A 17,525-nucleotide genomic window follows, 5' to 3' on the forward strand; every position below is an offset into this window, starting at 1 on the left:
TGTGTACATCTACGAGGATAGTTAGCTTATTATGTGACCATGCAGCCGTCCAGTGAGGTATGGAGCAGTAGCTATCTAGTGGGTATTTCCCCACAGTTTGTAGATATAGTTCAATTCCCTGTGTGACCCACACATTCAATTCTCCAAACACTAAACTGGTTGGGTCTCTGTGGCCGAGGGAGTTAGCATGCCAGCGCAGCACTGATTCATGAGCCTCTCACCAATGGGGCTACCATGAGTTCAAGTCCAGCTCATGCTGGCTTACTCTCCGGCTGTACGTGAGAAGATGTGTCCTCCCACCATAATGCTGGCCGCCGTTGTATAAGTGAAATATTCTTGATTACGGCGTAAAACACCAATCAAATGAATATATCCAGGTGTGACCCACACAGTAAATCCTCGATCTACTGAGCTGGTGCCCCTGTAGAGATCCGAGTTCAAATCCCAGTGAGACCCACAGTAATCCTCATTGAGGAAAAAGTTCATACGTTTTACTCCATACCAAATATCTCTGTTTTACAATACCTTTCAAGCCTTTGAACGACACAATAGTCTGTATGAGTATCTCTGGCGTAGGACGATAGATAATGGGGAAGTTACTGAAACTGTACTTATAGACCTTACGAAGGCATTTTATACTGTTAATCGTGATATATTACTTAAAAAAATTAAAGTATACAAATTTCCCGCAACTGTTCTTACTTTCTTTTGGTGCTACCTAAGTAACAGACAACAGAGGGTTGTTGTTGGAGGAGAAATTCTGATGCTATGGATATTAAGGCCGGTGTCCCGCAAGGCTCCACATTGGGACCTTTACCTTTTATACTATATATAAATGATCTCCCGTTATTTACAAAAGACAGTGGCAATTCTATTGACAGCTTTGCTAATGACACAACTACATACTGCTCCTCAGGCAGTATGTCTGACACTGAGCGCCATATAACCAGCAGTATGGATTGTACTAAAGACTGGCAGGACAAAAAACTCATGTTCATTAATCACCAAAAATGTAAATACATGATACTGGGCTCCAGGCAACGGCTGCAGTTAATCAAACATGTTCCTTTCTCTGTTATGCTTGATGGAAGTAAACTCGAACGAGTCAGTAATGGTAAATTGTTTGGTATTTATATTCACGAACATTTTTACATCTTTACTGGGACACATAAATCAAAAATGTGTGTAAAAAGGTTTCTAAATTGTTAGGGATTCTACAAAGGATGAGAGCTCTTCTAACACCTCGTTGTAGTGATAATTTTTATAAGTACTATCTTGATTATTGCTGTGCAGTATTGGGAAACTGTTCAATTAAAAATAGAGAAAGGATAGTCCAGTTACAGAAGGCTGCTTGTTTAGTTCTACATGAAAATATAAAAACATGTGAAAAATCTTTACTCCAAAGACTAAAAGGATGCATTTTAATAAAAGGGTAAACTACACAATTCTTTGTATTATCTATAAAGCATTACATAATCTGTCCAAACTGTATTAAAAAGCTTTTCCCTCCAAACATCTGCACAATATTGTTCTTAGATCAACACAACATATAATATCAATAAAGCAAGGACAAATTACAGGACAGAAAGTTTTACACACATAGGCATGAAACTATGGAACTGCCTCCCAGCATATACATGATTTTATTTCTTTGTATTTTTTTTTTTTATTCTAGGTCCTTGTAAAACTCTTCCACACATGTGCATAGTCCAAACCGGACAGGGGATGGGAAAGGGGCCATCTCCCACTCACTTGGTTCGTTTTCCGTACATGTGTTGACGGGGTTCCAGCCAGCAGGGGGGCAAGTAGGTGTCGGCAAGATGCTTCTGCTGGTTAGCACAGTTGCGGGAACAGCACTATTGCTTGTGTTGTTGCTTTTTGTATGTATGAATGTATGTAACTTCTCTTTTCAAACTACCTGCTGCTTTATCTGGTGTCATATACATTGATGTATTTTTTGATTGGACTCCGAAGTACATGTTTCCTATACATTGTTTTCTCAATGAAGTTATTGGGGAAGAACAGTTTCATTGTAAGTTGACTGAGCTACCTTCAATAAATACAGACGTTATTATACATTATATGTTAAAGTACATTAAGTAAGTTAATACGAACACAGTCATATGTAATATCCCGTCCTGATATGAATCACTAGTTATGAATTTCTTCCCAAAGTCTTTAAACCTAAATAACACATAAGTCTTGCCAAAAAGCAGTCTGGGGATGGTCGTAGGTGTCCCCTGGGGCCTGCCATCTTTCCTCCCCCTATAATGCTGGGAGCTTTTGAAAAAGTGAAATATTCTTGAGCACGGCATATAACAACGGTCAAACGAATAAAGAAGTAAAAAAATAAACAGAAATTGGGATCACCTCACCTACTCAATACACCAGGGTGATTTAAACAGTGTGGTATTGGATCCAGGAATTTTGGCAGAGTCCTTATCATGGCAATCACATGGCAATCACATGGCGATCACATGAAGATCACATGGCAATCACATGTCGACCACATGGGAAAATGAATGCACAAAAAAAGACAAATGCTCCGTTTGCTCCAGATACTGAACCAAACAACTGCATTTTTTTAGGGCTAGAGGGCATAAAATATTACTTTTGATGCTGAAAGTTACATTTTTCAGATCATTCTATACCTTCCAAAAAGCTAAAAACATCTTGCTGAGATTAATAGAGCTCAAAATGAGTAACTTTTTGTAGTCATGAACAAAAATTTAGGCTAATTACTGGTAATTACTGATGGCATCCTGAAGCCATCTTAGAATTAAGTAATAATTTCAAATCATTTTAAGGTTGCTATTTCTGAAAAAAAAAGGTCCAAATATTGCTTTATAACAGAAATTCTGGATAAAAGTTACTGGACAATAAATTTCAGATACATGTAAAATACTGGAAAGAAACATACCAAAATCTAATGATTAAAATTTTGACATAGTTTTAGATAGTTTTGTATTCCTGGGGCTATGTGTTTATATACATGCAAAACAATGAAAGACAATAGCAAAACTTTCAATTAACCATAAATTAATGTAACTCTTCTTGGGTCATCACTCACCTAGCAATTTTTCATGACACGATCTTGGTGTGTTAGCCTGGACATGACAAACACATCACAAACCCACACATACAACTTGTACATGACCCAGTTCTGTAATCCCTCTAATACGGTTTTTCATCGGTGACTCTGATACATAAACAAATGCCTAGTATTGTGAAGATGACAAAAAGCATTGTTAGGTGAATATTTATAGCTTGGGCTCATGATCACATACATGTATGTCAAACAAGTATGAAACCTAACACATAAAACTGTGCCTCACGGGCACATACATGTTTGTCTAAAAAGCATGAAACATAACATAAAACTGTGCCTCACGGGCACATACATGTATGTCTAAAAAGCATGAAACATAACACATAAAACTGTGCCTCACGGGCACATACATGTTTGTCTAACAAGTATGAAAGCTAACACATAAAACTGTGCCTCACGGGCACATACATGTATGTCAAACAAGTATGAAAGCTAACACATAAAACTGTAGGGGCCTCCGTGGCTCAGTTGGTTAGCGTGCTAGCGCAGCGTAATGACCCAGGAGTCTCTCACCAATGCGGTCGATGTGAGTTCAAGTCCAGCTCATGCTGGCTTCCTCTCCGGCCGTATGTGGGAAGGTCTGCAGCAACCTGCGGATGGTCGTTGGTTTCCCCCGGGCTCAATCAAAAAAAAAAAAAATCATAAAACTGTACCTCATGGGCACATACATGTATGTCAAACAAGTATGAAACCTAACGCATAAAACTGTGCCTCGTGGGCACATACATGTTTGTCTAAAAAGCATGAAACCTAACACATAAAACTGTGCCTCACGGGCACATACATGTATGTCAAACAAGTATGAAACCTAACACATAAATCATGGCACCTTTAGCTTTTTTTTGTACAGAAAGAAAACACTAACATAAAGTATGCGTATATATATATCAGATGGAAGGCCATTAAACAGTGTCCTGAAAAATAGTCTGATTTAATTCTACAGTGAACTGTTGGGAATTGGTGAGTATCAATGTCATCACATCCATGCTACATGCATGTAACTATATGTTTTGCTTGAAATGGTTCGTTTCAATGTCCATTAACACCTCTTCATGTATATGCATTTTAAATGATCAAATCTACATCTGTGCATGTAGCAGTCGGTGTGAGCTGAGAGACAAAATCCTGATGTGACGTCACTTATCCCAATATAGACAGAAAAGGCCACTGTAGAATACAAAGTTTCCAATGCATCAAACAAGTTTGAAAAACATCCTTACCTTGACATTAATTAATGGTTTTTCATCCGACATATACTTCACATTAGTGTTTTCTTTGCCTTTAATATCCATCTACTTTAATACTGTCAAATGAGCCATTTTCAAAAAACTGATACAGAAAGGCTTAGAAGTGACTGGTAATGAGAGATGTGCCTTGTTCGGTCATTTCTTCACTGTGCCTACAGAAACCTGGGATTCCAATTCATTTTTTCTGTTCTTGTGTTCCAGACTCTTCAAATGCTGAAAATCAAACTGGAGAGATTATTCTTTGTTTCACCACTTATTACAAAACATTATTACATGGCTGCCAGGTATAGAGACATCAAAAGTTTACCAATAATGTAGAAAAAATATCACAGCAAAGAAATCTGAAAATTACAAGTTATCCTCACACGTAAAGCCATATTGACCGCTTCAGTGGTCTAGTGGTTAGAGCATCTATTTCTAAGTCGGGAGACCCAAGATCAATCCTGGGTCAGGTCATACCAAAGACTTCAAAAAATGGTCCGGTGTCAGCATAATGTCACTGGGTGAGGTTTCATGTCTGCTGTCTTCACTATGATACTACACTGGCGACATCACTTCGGCAGGATGGATTCGCTATGCGACAAGAGGACATATATATAAACACACCTACTGATCTACTCGTCCCTATAAGACTGAAAAATTGCTCAGTATGAATTTTGTATGTTTTATTCATATTGCATGCATACACTACATCTATACTCCTCTGTTAATTTTGGGAAATTAACCGCGATCTGTTCTATCGTCAAAGCCTTGACACAGGGCAGGTCAACCGAGAACCGACAACAACAGATCTGGTAACGCACCATATGGAGAGACAGATGGCAGGTCAGTGGAGACCCGACAAGATCAGATCTGGTCACGTACCACATGGAGAGACAGACAGCAGGTCAATGGAGACCCGACAAGATCAGACCTGGTCATGTACCACATGGAGAGACAGAGGGCAGGTTAATGGAGACCCGACAAGATCAGATCTGGTCATGTACCACGTGGAGAGACACACGGCAGGTCAATGGAATTCAGACAAAGATCAGATTTGGTCATGTGCCACATGGAGAGAGACGGCAGGCCAATGGAGACCCAACAACATCAGATCTGGTCACGTACTACATGCAGAGACAGACGGCAGGTCAATGGAGACCCGACAAGATCAGATTTGGTCATATACCACATGGAGAGACAGAGGGCAGGTCAACGGAGACCCGACAAGATCAGATCTGGTCACGTACCACGTGGAGAGACAGACGGCAGGTCAATGGAGACCCGACAAGATCAGATCTGGTCACGTACCACATGGAGAGACAGACGGCAGGTAAATGGAGACCCGACAAGATCAGATCAGGTCACGTACCACATGGAGAGACAGACGGCAGGTTAATGGAGACCAGAGAAGATCAGATCTGGTCACGTACCACGAGGAGAGACAGACGGCAGGTCAATGGAATCCAGACAAGATCAGATTTGGTCACGTACCACATGGAGAGACAGACGACAGGTCAATGGAGACCGGCCAAGATCAAATCTAATCACGTACCACAAGGTAGCTGTTTTTTTCTGAGAACGCCCTGCAGCACATCTCACACGCGAACACTGCGTAACTGTCAGACAGCTGGGAGGGTTTGGTCTTGTGAGTGTTCCTAAATGTCTCACACTTTTCAAGGTTCTGTTTGTGCTTACCACCTACAAGATGAAAACAAAGCGTAGTTTCGGCTAGTTAAGCTCGGCAGTGATATTCCACCCAATCTGACAAAATGGCCAAATCAAAACAAGTAAGAAATTTTCTCCGACTGACTGGTCATGTACAAAAACATGAATACTTTACTGTAAAACAATTTAGAGCATGGATTTAAGGAACATGAGAAAAACGTACATGTATGTCAAGAAAATCAGAAAATTTAAAAATTATTTTTTTTACATTTCTGAAGATTACATTTATAATTCTTGATAACTCCTTTATTTTATGCATATTTTGAGTCTATTTTCAGAAATGACTTAATCAACGAGCACACACGAAACACATGACCACCTGAATGCCCCAATCCAGAATCTACCCGCCCAATCTTGATTCTATCCCCCAATCCAGACTCTATCCCCCACAACAAAGATGCTTTGATAGCTATCGTCACTGATATCACAGCAGACTTCATAATTTCCAAACTGGCGTCTGGTGCCTTAGGAAACTGTAGATGAAAGGCATTTTTATATCCTCAGCAGAATGCTCAGAAAATTTATGTACACTTCTGCTTTGGGCCACAGCACAGAAGTGTACTCTGTATTCAGTCCTTAAAGGAAGTACTTGCAGATTTATTTGAGTGGCAGGCTAATTGATTTGGATGCTGCGTAACACAATCATTTTCTCCTTAAAAAACGATGTTTCGTTTTCATGGGTGGAATAAGCAAGAGTGTCTGGGTAAACCACAGAAACAAGTGATTCACTGGTGACCTATATGCGACAAGTGACGAGTGACAGACAGGTGACACGCGATGTGACATAAACGGGACCAATGACGTGAGAGGGACAGGTGACATGTGACATACAGGTGACAAGTGAAGTGTGATGTACAGGTGGCATGTGACATACATGTGACAAGTGACGTATGATGTACGGGGGGACGTACGACATACAGGTGACAAGTGACGTGTGATGTACAGGTGACATGTGACATACAGGTGACAAGTGACGTATGATGTACGGGGGGACGTACGACATACAGGTGACAAGTGACGTGTCATGTACAGGTGACATGTGACATACAGGTGACAAGTGACGTGTGATGTACAGGTGACATGTGACATACAGGTGACAAGTGACGTATGATGTTCAGGTGACATGTGACATACAGGTGACAAGTGACGTGTGATGTACAGGTGACATGTGACATACAGGTGACAAGTGACGTATGATGTACAGGTGACATGTGACATACAGGTGACAAGTGACTTATGATGTACAGGTGACATGTGACATACAGGTGACAAGTGACGTGTGATGTACAGGTGACATGTGACATACAGGTGACAAGTGACGTGTGATGTACAGGTGACATGTGACATACAGGTGACAAGTGACGTATGATGTACGGGGGGACGTACGACATACAGGTGACAAGTGACGTGTGATGTACAGGTGACATGTGACATACAGGTGACAAGTGACGTGTAATGTACAGGTGGCATGTGACATACAGGTGACAAGTGACGTGTGATGTACAGGTGGCATGTGACATACAGGTGACAAGTGAAGTGTGATGTACAGGTGACATGCGACATACAGGTGACAAATGACGTGTGATGTACAGGGGGACGTACAACATACAGGTGACAAGGTGACAAGTGACGTGTGATGTACAGGTGACATGTGACATACAGGTGACGTGTGACGTACAAGTGACGTGTGACATACAGGTGACATGTGACATACAGGTGACAAGTGATGTGCGATGTACAGTTGACATGTGACATACAGGTGACAAGTGACGTGTGATGTACGGGGTGACGTGTGACATACAGGTGACAAGTGACGTGTGATGTACAGGTGACGTGACATACAGATGACAAGTGACGTGTGATGTACAGTTGACATGTGACATACAGGTGACAAGTGAAGTGTGATGTACAGGTGACATGTGACACACAGGTGACAAGTGACGTGTGATGTACGGGGGGACGTACGACATACAGGTGACAAGTGATGTATGATGTACAGGTGATATGTGACATACAGGTGACAAGTGACGTGTGATGTACAGGTGACATGTGACATACAGGTGACAAGTGACGTGTGATGTACAGGTGACATGTGACACACAGGTGACAAGTGACGTATGATGTACGGGGGGACGTACGACATACAGGTCACAAGTGACGTGTCATGTACAGGTAACATGTGACATACAGGTGACAAGTGACGTGTGATGTACAGGTGACATGTGACATACAGGTGACAAGTGACGTGTGATGTACAGGTAACATGTGACATACAGGTGACAAGTGAAGTGTGATGTACAGGTGACATGTGACATACAGATGACAAGTGAAGTGTGATGTACAGGTGACATGTGACACACAGGTGACAAGTGACTTATGATGTACGGGGGGACGTACGACATACAGGTGACAAGTAACGTGTGATGTACAGGTGACATGTGACATACAGATGACAAGTGAAGTTTGATGTACAGGTGACATGTGACATACATGTGACAAGTGACGTATGATGTACGGGGGGACGTACGACATACAGGTGACAAGTGACGTGTGATGTACAGGTGCAATGTGACATACAGATGACAAGTGACGTGTGATGTACAGGTGGCATGTGACATACAGGTGACAAGTGACTTGTGATGTACAGGTGGCATGTGACATACAGATGACAAGTGACGTGTGATGTACAGGTGGCATGTGACATACAGGTGACAAGTGACGTGTGATGTACAGGTGACATGTGACATACAGGTGACAAGTGACGTCTGATGTACAGGTGACATGTGACATACAGGTGACAAGTGACGTATGATGTACAGGTGACATGTGAGACACAGGTGACAAGTGACGTGTGATGTACAGGTGCAATGTGACATACAGATGACAAGTGAAGTGTGATGTACAGGTGGCATGTGACATACAGGTGACAAGTGACTTGTGATGTACAGGTGGCATGTGACATACAGATGACAAGTGATGTGTGATGTACAGGTGGCATGTGACATACAGATGACAAGTGAAGTGTGATGTACAGGTGGCATGTGACATACAGATGACAAGTGACGTATGATGTACGGGGGGACGTACGACATACAGGTGACAAGTGACGTGTGATGTACAGGTAACATGTGACATACAGGTGACAAGTGACGTGTGATGTACAGGTGGCATGTGACATACAGGTGACAAGTGACGTGTGATGTACAGGTGGCATGTGACATACAGATGACAAGTGAAGTGTGATGTACAGGTGACATGTGACATACAGGTGACAAGTGAAGTGTGATGTACAGGTGACATGTGACATACAGGTGACAAGTGACGTGTCATGTACGGGGGGACGTACGACATACAGGTGACAAGTCATGTATGATGTACAGGTGACGTGACATACAGGTGACAAGTGACGTATGATGTACGGGGGGACGTACGACATACAGGTGACAAGTGACATACAGGTGACGTGTGACATACAGGTGACATGTGACATACACGTGACAAGTGATGTGTGATGTACAGTTGACATGTGACATACAGGTGACAAGTGACGTGTGATGTACGGGGTGACGTGTGACATACAGGTGACAAGTGACGTGTGATGTACAGGTAACATGTGACATACAGGTGACAAGTGACGTGTGATGTACAGGTGACATGTGACATACAGGTGACAAGTGACGTGTGATGTACAGGTAACATGTGACATACAGGTGACAAGTGACGTGTGATGTACAGGTGACATGTGACATACAGGTGACAAGTGACGTGTGATGTACAGGTGGCATGTGACATACAGGTGACAAGTGACATGTGATGTACAGGTGACATGTGACATACAGGTGACAAGTGACGTGTGATGTACAGGTGGCATGTGACATACAGGTGACAAGTGACGTGTGACGTTCAGGTGACAAGTGGTCTCTTTCACAGATTATTATCCAGATAAACTATGATCATACCTCGTCTGTGCTGATCGAGCTGTAGCAGAGAGTTCAGGTGAATCTCGCAGAAGGAGCAGTAGAACCCTGTAGAACCCTGCTTTGTCACATCAGTCATGGCTGTTCCTCTTTCTACAATTTTAATCATAGAACACAACAACTGCATTTTACTTCTTTAAATAAGAATCACAGAACACAACAACTGCATTTTATTTCTTTAAATAACAATCACAGAACACAACAACTGCATTTTATTTATTTAATTTTTGTTAAAAGCTTATACTCACAAATTGTTCACATATATAATGGAGGTCAGGTAAACTAGTGGAGAAAACTGCAGAGCTCTAGATAATCCAGTCTCTGACTATCGGGACTGAACACTTTATACAGCCATTTCCTACGAGTGAAGGCAAAAAGAAGAACATTACAAGGGATACCGCTAAATGCACAGATCAGCCAATCAGGGGTCAACATGCTGTGATGACCTTGACAAACTGTGGTCAAGCAAAAAGACTTGTGACATGTCTAACTTGGATGTAATGTAACACAACATAAAAGTGGATAAAGTTTAACAAATCATTATCCATGCTGATCATTTATTATGAATATCTGCATGATACAAAATCGCATTTCAGATGATCTAGGCTCAATTCGAGGTCATCCTTTTTATTTTGACCTCTTTTTTTATCCAGACACAAATATAAATCCGTTACCACACATTTACCCGACATCAATTCAAAGTTTAACATCTGTGTCTTGACACGCTTGGCATGTTTCCCTCCCCTGAAATGCGCCTCGGCTTGCTGATGTGACGTCAACTCTGCCTTACACAGGGTACAGAAACATGGCTCACTCCTACGCTTTGCCGGGGCCGACCAAGACATGGGGCTTGTACTCTGATTGGCTGTGGGCTGGTGGGGAAGCAGAACCAGCCTGCTTGTCAGTGTTTCTGATGGTAAAGGCGGGGCTTTCAGTGCAGGCACAAGAATGGATGAGAGTGAGGGGAATGAGGGAGGAGGCACAAACAGGAAAGGCTTTTCTTCTGTACCATTTCCCGTACCGGCACTGTATTCAGTGTAACCTGAAAGAACAATACAGACCTCATTTATGTATTTGATTCTTGTTTTAATGCTACATGTGCACTGGAGAATTTCTCCCTTATCTGATGCCAGTCAATTGTACAGAATGTAAATCTTCCTTACATATTGGAAGGAAACCACCGATAATTGGTAAGTTTGACAACCAATTTTGCAAAATGTGTGATGTACAGATAAAAAATGTGTGGTGTCAGATGCTGACACCACAGAGGTGAAAGACAAATGCTCTTGACTGAACTTCAGACAGCACAACCAACCACACTTCAGACAGCGCAACCAACCACACTTCAGACAGCACAACCAACCACACTTCAGACAGCACAACCAACCACACTTCAGACAGCACAACCAACCACACTTCAGACAGCACAACCAACCACACTTCAGACAGCACAACCAACCACACTTCAGACAGCACAACCAACCACACTTCAGACAGCACAACCAACCACATAAGCTTAGCCATCGACTTGTATGAAAATAATCGTGAGTATAACAGGGGAAAGTTCTGGAATATGCTGTTGAGCAGACAAAGAAAAAAGAAAAGAAATTTATTGACGTACCTAAAGTGTGGCCAGTGAAAGTACTGTATACATCGCAATACGTCTTATGTGGCCCTACAAGGTGGGTGAAAAAAGCTAACCTTTAATAATACATGTTGCTGTAATACAGTCATTTATTATGGTTCATTCCAAGGTTGGACATGATATATTCATGGCTGAAATATTATCTTGGGGCCTCTTGGCCTAGAGGTTAGCCTCCCAGCCCAGCCTAATGACCCAGTGTCAGGGGGCCTCGTGGCCTAGAGGTTAGCCTCCCAGCCCAGTTTAATGACCCAGTGTCAGGGGGCCTCGTGGCCTAGAGGTTAGCCTCCCAGCCCAGTTTAATGACCCAGTGTCAGGGGGCCTCTTGGCCTAGAGGTTAGCCTCCCAGCCCAGCCTAATGACCCAGTGTCAGGGGGCCTCGTGGCCTAGAGGTTAGCCTCCTAGCCCAGTTTAATGACCCAGTGTCAGGGGGCCTCGTGGCCTAGAGGTTAGCCTCCCAGCCTAGCTTAATGACCAAGTGTCAGTGGGCCTCGTGGCCTAGAGGTTAGCCTCCCAGCCCAGCTTAATGACCCAGTGTCAGGGGGCCTCGTGGCCTAGAGGTTAGCCTCCCAGCCCAGCCTAATGACCCAGTGTCAGGGGGCCTCATGGCCTAGAGGTTAGCCTCCTAGCCCAGTTTAATGACCCAGTGTCAGGGGGCCTCGTGGCCTAGAGGTTAGCCTCCCAACCCAGTTTAATAATCCAGTGTCAGGGGGCCTCGTGGCCTAGAGGTTATCCTCCCAGCCCAGTTTAATAATCCAGTGTCAGGGGGCCTCGTGGCCTAGAGATTAGCCTCCCAGCCCAGTTTAATGACCCAGTGTCAGGGGGCCTCGTGGCCTAGAGGTTAGCCTCCCAGCCAAGCTTAATAATCCAGTGTCAGGAGGCCTCGTAGCCTAGAGGTTAGCCTCCCAGCCCAGCCTAATGACCCAGTGTCAGGGGGCCTCGTGGCCCAGAGGTTAGCCTTCCAGCCCAGCTTAATGATCCAGTGTCTGGGGGCCTCATGGCCTAGAAGTTAGCCTCCCAGCCCAGTTTAATGACCCAGTGTCAGGGGGCCTCGTGGCCTAGATGTTAGCATCCCAGCCCAGCTTAATGACCCTGGAGCCTCTCACCAATGCGATCAGTTCAAGTGCAGCTCGGGATGGCTTCCTCTTCAGTCATACGTGGAAAAATTCAGCAGCAACTTGTGGATGGTTGTGGGTTTCCCCCGGGATCTGCCCAGTTTCCTCCCACCATAATGCTGGCTGCCGTGGTACAAGTGAAATAGTCTTGAGCAGAGCATAAATCTCAACACAAATAAATAATTAAATAAACAGAAATATGTCAGCCACAATCAGTGTCAGTCATTCATCACCAGGCCAGCACACTGCATAAACATTTACTGTTGCCCTACCTGCTTCATGACCGGCAGATATGCGAACGTTGCTGTACTGCTGAGCAGCTCTCTGTCTCTTGGCATGTCTGCTGCCATGATAATGATCATCTGCTTGAGACTGCGAGGAGAAGGTCAGCTGACAGAGGTTACAGGTCAAAGGGTTGCTGGCAGGGTTGCACAGATTTACATCCCTCACATGCTGCTTTGACCAGGGAGGGGCAGTGGGAGAGGGGTGCTGCTTTGTGATGGCATGAGCCAGACTGTCCAGAGAAGCATAACCTGCCCAAAAATGGGAAGAAAAAAAAAACAAACTTATCTCTACATACTAATTTGGTCTCATAATTGTACGTGGGTTCAATGATAATAATCAAGAAATCAGTGATAAAGAAAATAAATGAATTAAATAAATAAAAAAATAAATGAATTAAATAAATAACATATGAACAAAATATCATTTTTAAAGTGTTTGGGATGACCTGACCCAGGTTTGATCCCAGGTCTCCCGACTTTGAGGTGGGTAAGTGGTCATTGGAATAGTGCTCTCTTTTCTATAGAAGCAATCAATTAGTGAATCACATCATCCATACCTCCTGACAACTTGAACCTTTTGAGGTGGGCCTTTCCTTCCAGATGTTGTTGATACTGTCGTTGGGAGTTGACAGTCAAACTGCACACAGCACAGTGAAGAAACATTGTTGTATACACATCCAATGTAAACACAGGGGTTGTACCGTCTGCTATGGTCACATTGGTGGACTCAATAAGGGCAGAAATCAGCAATGTCTGGCTGAGAAAGAAAGGCATAATGATAGGGAGAAACTGACAAAAACACATCAAATAAATGGTCAATAATGATCATGTGACGTTTGTACAGTCCAATGACAATGTTCACTGAAGACCACTTGTTTTTCACCAACTTGGTGTGCATGTCATACATGGGAAACATTTGTCAGTAGCTTGGCATGCATGTCATATGTGGGAAACATTTGTCAGTAACTTGGGGTGCATGTCACACGTGGAAAACGTTTGTCAGTAGCTTGGTGTGCACATCATACGTGGGAAAAGTTTGTCAGTAACTTGGTGTGCATGTCATACGTGGGAAAAGTTTGTCAGTAACTTGGGGTGCACGTCATACGTGGAAAACATTTGTCAGTAGCTTGGTGTGCATGTCATAGGTGGGAAAAGTTTGTCAGTTACTTGGTGTGCACACCATAAGTGGGAAAAGTTTGTCAGCAGCTTGGTGTGCATGTCATACGTGGGAAACATTTGTCAGTAGCTTGGTGTGCATGTCATACGTGGGGAAAATTTTGTCAGTAGCTTGGTGTGCATGTCATACGTGGTAAAAGTTTCTCAATAGCTTGGTGTGCATGTCATAGGTGGGAAAAGTTTGTCAGTTACTTGGTGTGCACATCATAAGTGGGAAAAGTTTGTCAGCAGCTTGGTGTGTACGTCATACGTGGGAAAAGTTTGTCAATAGCTTGGTGTGCACGTCATACTTGGGAAAAGTTTGTCAGTAAGTTGGCATGCATGGCATACGTGAGAAAAGTTTGTCAGTAGCTTGGTGTGCACGTCATACGTGGGAAAAGTTTGTCAGTAACTTGGGGTGCATGTCATACGTGAGAAAAGTTTGTCAGTAGCTTGGTGTGGATGTCACACATGGGAAAAGTTTGTAAGTAAGTTGGGGTGCATGTCATACATGAGAAAAGTTTGTCAGTAGCTTGGTGTGCATGTCATACGTGGGAAAACTTTGTCAGTAACTTGCCAAAGGTTGGTGGTTTCCCCGGGTTCCCCACCCATACATATGCCATTAAGCTGACTGCCAAAAAATCTCAAATATTGTGTTATACAACAGTCAAGAAAATAGCCTAAATGGGTGTTATTAATCAATCTTTAATTTATTTAGCATTCAAAACATATATGCGGGTAATATTAGCTCAACTGCAAAAGTATTTTTAACAAAATTAAAACCAAACTAAGTTAAGTGTAGCCCATAAAGCCATGCTATACCAGCTTTGTATGTATATCAGGGGCAGATCTACACAAGGGGTCAGAGTGGTCCCGGGGGCCTCCGTGGCTCAGTCGGTTAGCGCGCTAGCGCAGCGTAGTGACCCAGAAGCCTCTCACCAATGCGGTCGCTGTGAGTTCAAGACCAGCCCATGCTGGCTTCCTCTGCGGCCGTACGTGGGAAGGTCTGCCAGCAACCTGTGGATGGTCGTGGGTTTCCGCCGGGCTCTGCCCGGTTTCCACCCACCATAATGCTGGCCGCCGTCGTATAAGTGAAATATTCTTGAGTACGGCATAAAACACCAATCAAAAAAAACAAAACAAAAAAAAAAAAAGTGGTCCCGACCCTCCCCACCCCAAAAAGTGGCGAATAAAGAAAATCATAATGGATCTAGATAAAAGAAATAGAAATATAACATCAATAAATGTGCTAATTGCAGAATGTTCCCTTTTTCATACTTAGCATTACATGTACATACATTTATAGCACGACCAGGACCGCCCACTTCTCTGTTTATCTATAAATGTGTCGGGCTAAATACACAACTTGGGTTACTATAGGCCTACATTTTTGAAGAAGAATCTCTTTTTCTTTTCATAATTAACGTGAAATCAGAAAGTTTTCAAAACTACAATAAGAATTTTGAAATTCTTTATCATCTATCGATCAGATAAGGCTCTTTTATGAAGCCTTTAACATAGTAAAAAACTTTCACCCAACATGTAGGCCTACATCTGTGGCTGCCATATAAAAGTCAGGTCCTGGGCTCCTTGCAGCCTTGATCACGATTGCATAAATGCACCACACCTAAAATTCAGCTGAGGCAAGGCAGAGCCTGGTCATGGGGCAGATTACATGTCACTTGTATTAGCCTGTGGTTCGTGTTTTTTTTTCCCCCCACTAATATGACAACTCCATGTGTTTTAGCAAATATGCAGAATAATATCATCCAACAACGAACACAGCAATAACTGCTTTAAGAGACATCTTGCTACAGGATGTGTATTAGATTTACCACAGTTACTTCCCTTCAGCACTCTCTAGCATTTAAGTCCAGTTTGCATATTTTACATTTCAAAATCTATGTTTTATTTTGAAGTGCCATTAGTGAGACTCCAAAGTGTGCTGAAATCTAGATATTTACCAATATTTCTGGCTGACAGGATGTGGTTTATACATCAGAGTCAGTACCAGGTTGATTACAGCAACAGAGGAAGGTTTTATCGGTCAAAAAAGTTTGGCATTCAGAAAAGCATGTGTCACCAGTTAAATGTCTGCCAGACGAATGAATGTCGGTAGGTTAGAAGAGAACTGTATACTTGAGCTTAGCTCTTTAAATAGTGTTCAGCATCAGAAAATTTAACTGACCATCTTTTATCAGTAATTAATCCAGCAGTTTAAACTTTTGAATAAAACAAGTTGAATCAACATCTGCCATGTTTTAAATTCGAAATTTCCGACCCATCACTTTGCCAGTTGTTTAAATTTAAAACATGGCAAGCATGTTTTAATGGACATGTTTAATGTTGCCGTTTTTAAGGTCTTGTTTGTGGCAATGTCTTCTATCACAAGGCTATATATAGCAATGCAGGGAGGAAAATGACAGATTTGGCCAGAAGGTTCACCGTGATTTTCTGGGGAAAAGCCGTCATCTACAATAGCAAGTTCTTATAGATTCACAGTATCTAGAGGGCTTACATGAAGAAATCTTTGCACTGTTTGTAGGCCTACACAAAATATAAGGATGGGTGAACTTAGGCTTCAAGTTTTTAAGATATGTCAGTGACATTTTCCGCATGAAGCTGGGCGTGAGCTGTAAGAAGCGTCTCATCTGCTTTGAGCTAAGCTAAGTGACACAGACAGATAAGAATACAACACAAACCATGCAAGGGCGTCAAGGAATACTTTCGTTCACCATTTGAGGCTCAGTTTTCGACATATAAACAACGCCGAATTGCTCTTATTTCGTACAGTTTAAATAACAACTTTCGATCTACTCTGGTCCACCACTTCCGACAAATGTATTCTCATGAATCGATGATGATTGTCGATAATTGAGCCATTTAAACGATTTAAAAATACTTATCGCACAAATCATGTGACTTTCTCTGCTGGTGGTGTTGTTGCTTGACAAGAGAAAGGAGGATTTCCATTGGTTAGAACGGCCCTAGCGGTTTTCTCCACGTAGGCGTGGCTTAAGCTATAGTCATGAATATTAACGAGTACGTTGTACACGCAACGTCAATGGTTTGTTCATGGCGGGAAAAGAAGAATTTAAACAGATGGAGCAAAGTATTTCAGCCGCTGACAGCTACGTCAGTGACCAGATTTTGACCATGACAGTTATCATGCCTGTCGTCAGCACACTGACTGAGGTAAGTTGTAGTTAATCTGTTTTTTAAACTAACTTCCATTTAGTGTGATTTATACTTACACAGTAATGTAAAATTGCAATCTGTTTTGCTGTTC

At 42.6% G+C, this 17,525-nt stretch overlaps 1 protein-coding gene across 4 annotated transcripts; it reads right to left on the bottom strand.

Moving 5' to 3' along the window:
• Positions 1 to 724: 724 nt before the first annotated feature.
• LOC135463881 (zinc finger matrin-type protein 3-like) lies at positions 725 to 17,159 on the bottom strand. 4 transcript variants are annotated; one of them, XM_064741341.1, is made up of 8 exons: positions 16,939 to 17,159; positions 13,639 to 13,834; positions 13,070 to 13,330; positions 11,662 to 11,715; positions 10,726 to 11,082; positions 10,023 to 10,133; positions 5,891 to 6,036; positions 725 to 4,569 (listed from the first exon to the last, which is right to left on the bottom strand). In XM_064741341.1, exons 1-8 carry the CDS (start codon positions 16,939 to 16,941, stop codon positions 4,492 to 4,494), a joined length of 1,206 nt encoding a protein of 401 aa, XP_064597411.1. In that variant the 5' UTR covers positions 16,942 to 17,159; the 3' UTR covers positions 725 to 4,491. The 4 variants fall into 4 exon arrangements, 3 of the variants coding, with proteins under 3 accessions (XP_064597411.1, XP_064597412.1, XP_064597410.1); XM_064741342.1 differs by having other exon boundaries at positions 13,639 to 13,838; XM_064741340.1 differs by lacking the exon at positions 16,939 to 17,159 and having other exon boundaries at positions 13,639 to 15,344.
• Between the last annotated feature and the right edge of the window lie 366 nt (positions 17,160 to 17,525).

The sequence above is a fragment of the Liolophura sinensis genome, chromosome 3, assembly GCF_032854445.1.
Source record: "Liolophura sinensis isolate JHLJ2023 chromosome 3, CUHK_Ljap_v2, whole genome shotgun sequence".
Lineage (NCBI taxonomy): Eukaryota > Metazoa > Mollusca > Polyplacophora > Chitonida > Chitonidae > Liolophura > Liolophura sinensis.

Bases quoted from the DNA above. Each gene is read 5' to 3' on its own strand.
- LOC135463881 (XM_064741340.1), bottom strand. From the start codon at position 13,885: ATGTGTTTTTGTCAGTTTCTCCCTATCATTATGCCTTTCTTTCTCAGC. The intron at 13,331-13,638 runs GTATGGATGATG...ATTTTTGGGCAG, and splicing joins AAGGTTCAAGTTGTCAGGAG to GTTATGCTTCTCTGGACAGT. The intron at 11,716-13,069 runs GTAGGGCAACAG...CCCACCTTGTAG, and splicing joins ATCTGCCGGTCATGAAGCAG to GGCCACATAAGACGTATTGC.